At 48.6% G+C, this 4,293-nt stretch overlaps 1 protein-coding gene across 1 annotated transcript; it reads left to right on the top strand.

The window, feature by feature from the left end:
• Positions 1-1,115: 1,115 nt before the first annotated feature.
• Positions 1,116-3,424, top strand: KCNA2 (potassium voltage-gated channel, shaker-related subfamily, member 2). The gene has a single exon (XM_009700014.1). It carries the CDS (start codon positions 1,161-1,163, stop codon positions 2,658-2,660), a length of 1,500 nt encoding a protein of 499 aa, XP_009698316.1. The 5' UTR covers positions 1,116-1,160; the 3' UTR covers positions 2,661-3,424.
• Positions 3,425-4,293: the final 869 nt, after the last annotated feature.

Below are 4,293 nucleotides of genomic sequence, written 5' to 3'. Positions count from 1 at the left end.
TCTCTGTCTCTCTGTCTCTCTTTCTCTCTCTCTCCAGTCCAAACCATTACAAGACCTGACTTCCACCATCTGGGAATCTAACCCCCTTTTATGTCCCTTCTCCTTTTTTTTCTACGATGACTCACCATTATTTTTAACTTGGAAGAGAGAGGAAATTATGGGGATCTTGGAAGCCTGTATTTCTCTCTAGGATTTCCCCAGGGTCAGATAATCGGTGTTACTAAGAGACACTAAGATTTGGCTTCTCCAGGTAATGTGATTTGTTTTCTGTGTGCCATGGTGGTTTGCAGAGAATGACAGGAGCCGGGACACCAGCGGTCGAGGAGGGGGACTGCGGTGGTCCGCGGGGCAGCTTGCGTTGGCACCTCCAAATTCAGGCAGCCGCAAAGCTTGCCCGGTTGGCTACCGGCAGGGAGGGCAGCATGTCACCTCGCTGCTTTATGGCCAGGGCAGGAGGATTGGGAAGGTGTGGAACTTAAAAACCGGAGCCCCTTAGGAGGGTAGATTGCCTGAGAGGTTGCACGGTTAAATGTTAACCCTTCGCTGCATGCCTGGAAATGAGCTGAGCCCGGTGCGCGTCTCCCCGGCACCCCACGGGGTCCCCTCACCACGACAGGGCTGGATGGGGTTATTTTTCTTCCTTCCTTTCTCTTCCCTTCCCCCTCTTTTATTTAGTTTTTTTGGTTAATCGGAATTTTTTTTTTCTTTTTAGCCCCCCCCCCCAAAAAAAAAAAGTTCTGGTTTGCCAACGCCGGTTTTTCCGCGCTGGTTTGGAGCAGGTGTCGGTTCCTCAGGTGTTTTCTCTCTTCCACCCCATGGGTTTAGACGGGAGTTTTTGAACTCTGTCCCAAAGAAGGCAAATTAACCCCCAAGGAAGGGGATAGACGTGCTAGTGAAGAGAGCTCCTCGCCTTCCCCCAACTTTATTTCATCTCTCTCTTTCTCAGCAGGGACGATTTTCTTTCCTTTTTTTTTTTTTTTTAATTTTATTTTATTTTCTTATTTTCTCTTTTTTCTTTAATATCATCCCTTCGCCTTTTCATGAGACACTTCCAAACCTACGTACCTGTCCTTCTGCAGGATAGTAACCCTGCCCTGAATCCGATCCCACCACCAGGCACTGGGAAGAGTTTAGCATAAGGATTTCTTTTAAAGCCCAATATGACAGTTGCTACTGGAGATCCTGCAGATGAAGCTGCAGCTCTTCCCGGTCACCCCCAGGACACGTATAACCCTGAGACCGACCACGAATGCTGCGAGAGGGTGGTCATTAATATTTCGGGTCTGCGCTTTGAGACGCAGCTCAAGACGTTAGCCCAATTCCCAGAGACCTTGCTAGGGGATCCTAAAAAGAGAATGAGATATTTCGACCCGCTCCGAAATGAGTATTTCTTTGACCGGAACAGACCCAGCTTCGACGCGATTTTGTATTATTACCAGTCTGGTGGGAGGTTGCGGAGGCCGGTTAACGTGCCCTTAGATATCTTCTCGGAAGAGATTCGTTTCTATGAACTGGGGGAAGAAGCAATGGAGATGTTTCGGGAGGACGAAGGCTACATCAAAGAAGAGGAAAGACCGTTGCCCGAGAATGAGTTTCAGAGACAAGTGTGGTTGCTCTTTGAGTACCCCGAGAGCTCAGGCCCTGCCAGGATTATAGCTATTGTCTCCGTCATGGTGATTTTGATCTCCATCGTCAGCTTTTGCCTGGAAACGTTGCCCATTTTTCGGGATGAGAACGAAGACATGCACGGCAGCGGGCTGAGCCATCTGCCCTACTCCAACAGCAGCATGGGGTACCAGCAGTCCACCTCTTTCACAGACCCCTTCTTCATCGTGGAGACACTTTGCATCATCTGGTTCTCCTTCGAGTTCTTGGTGAGGTTTTTCGCCTGCCCCAGCAAGGCTGGGTTTTTTACCAACATCATGAACATTATAGACATCGTAGCCATCATTCCCTATTTCATCACCTTAGGGACGGAGCTGGCCGAGAAGCCGGAGGATGGTCAGCAAGGCCAGCAAGCCATGTCCTTGGCCATCCTTCGAGTCATCCGCTTGGTGCGGGTCTTCAGGATCTTCAAACTCTCCCGACACTCCAAGGGGCTGCAGATCCTGGGGCAGACTCTGAAGGCCAGCATGCGGGAGCTGGGCCTCTTGATATTTTTCCTCTTCATCGGCGTCATCCTCTTCTCCAGCGCCGTCTACTTTGCCGAGGCCGACGAGAGCGAGTCCCAGTTCCCGAGCATCCCCGACGCCTTCTGGTGGGCTGTGGTTTCCATGACGACTGTTGGCTACGGAGACATGGTCCCCACGACCATCGGGGGGAAAATAGTGGGTTCCTTGTGTGCCATCGCTGGCGTATTAACGATTGCCTTACCGGTGCCCGTCATAGTGTCTAACTTCAATTACTTCTACCACCGGGAGACCGAGGGAGAGGAGCAGGCTCAATATTTGCAAGTAACCAGCTGCCCAAAGATCCCCTCTTCCCCTGACCTAAAGAAAAGCAGAAGTGCCTCTACTATTAGTAAGTCTGATTATATGGAGATTCAGGAAGGCGTAAACAATAGCAATGAGGATTTCAGGGAGGAGAACTTGAAGACAGCCAATTGCACCCTAGCTAACACAAACTATGTGAATATCACCAAAATGCTAACCGATGTCTAGTCGCTAAAACCTAGTAACGTATTTAAAGCTGAAGTGGAACAATTGCAGATATTGAGTGCTGCTCTGCATTGTAGTTAATACAGTATTTTCTACGGTGTATATTTGGTTCTGCATGGGAAGCAATAGCTGTGTAAGTGACTTTTAACCTTTGATTTCCACACCGAATAAGCATTCGTACAAAAAAACCCAAAACAACAAAACCAAACCCAAACCATTTGGTTTCCCTTCTCCCATCCCAGGTTTGTGGGTTTCCAAAGGTACGGAGTGGTTGGGCATTGTGAGCAAAGGGATGGGGATGTGGGGGGCAGCTCCGGGCCATCCCGGGGTACCACGAACGCCGGTCCCCATCCTGTGGAGCTGGGTGACAGCCAGCTTCCAGGCATGGGGAACAGCTGGGAAAGGTCAGGCAGAGCTTAATGAAGGGAAGATGCAGTCGTGTGTCCAAATTGCTTGAAGGCTTGGGTTTCCACCCCGGGAATGCCAAGTGCGAACGCATCGCCCAGGCTCGTGTTTCATAACTGAAAATGCTGCATGCTGCAATAGTTTCAGCCACTGCAGTATGCCAGTGTGAGGCCCAGGGGAGGGATAATTAGTATGACGGCACATTATTTATTAAGTCTTAAATTTTCTATGCTAGGCATCGGGAGGGACGAGTAAATAAATCAAGCGCTGGGATTTTGTTTATTTATTTAGATGACACTTCCATCACCAATATTTCCAGGATCACCAAAGACACCTCCACTGACACATTGAAAATGAGTTGGAAAAAGCATCTTTTTTTTATATCTAGATATAAAACTGGAGCAACTATGCTGTGGCCTATAATATATTTATACTGCAGTGAGATTTAACCAGTAATACAGTACAGCTGCATGGATATTCGTTGCATGAATCTGAATATTTAATACACACACAAATATATATTTTCTTAGTAGACTATACAGTATTCATGTTTATAGTGTTTATAGATTCTCTGGTGGCTCGAAGGAGACTCATGGGAGTTAAAAAAATCTCCATTATGTTAAAAAACTGGATGGGGAAGGCATGTGCTGACAACAGTTTGATGGATAACAAGGCAAAGCCTGAGTATCCGAGCATCCAGACACAAGAGCCGACTAATGCGAGCGAGGGAAGGTGAGCTGAAAGTTAAACACCTGCACTCATTATGGGGCGAGTAATTAGTCATTAATCTTGGTGGCATGAGCAGAAACCACGGTGGATCAGAGAGGGCATGAGGAGCAGGTGGAATAGCAGGTACCGGCTCTCCTGACTTGTTTGTTCAGCAATTTTCAGCCGTTTCCCATACAATTATCGTGTGTGTGTGTATATAGATATTTAGAGAGCGACTAGGGGGCCGTATCCTGAGCAAATGTGGGTGCTTGGGGCACCGGGGTGCTTCCCAGCTCAGGGGTGCTGAGATGGTGGGACATGGGCAGGAGCAGGATGACCTGCCCTGAGGTGCCCATGGGATCACCAGGGCAAGATGTGTTTTGGGCTGGAAAACTCTTTTTAAAGCATTTAGAGCCTCAGGGCTGGTGATTTATTCCTTTACGGTGGAGAAGGCAGGTGCTGAGGGTGGGCTGGATCCCAGCTGGCGCCTCTGAGCCTTTGCGTTGCCACCTTCTAGGGTTTG

The sequence above is a fragment of the Cariama cristata genome, unplaced genomic scaffold (genome assembly GCF_000690535.1).
Source record: "Cariama cristata isolate BGI_N322 unplaced genomic scaffold, ASM69053v1 scaffold16945, whole genome shotgun sequence".
NCBI classification, from domain to species: domain Eukaryota; kingdom Metazoa; phylum Chordata; class Aves; order Cariamiformes; family Cariamidae; genus Cariama; species Cariama cristata.
The sequence above is the reverse complement of the archived record's forward strand: the minus strand, read 5'-3'. Positions and strand labels throughout refer to the sequence as shown.

Bases quoted from the DNA above. Each gene is read 5' to 3' on its own strand.
- KCNA2 (XM_009700014.1), top strand. From the start codon at position 1,161: ATGACAGTTGCTACTGGAGATCCTGCAGATGAAGCTGCAGCTCTTCCC.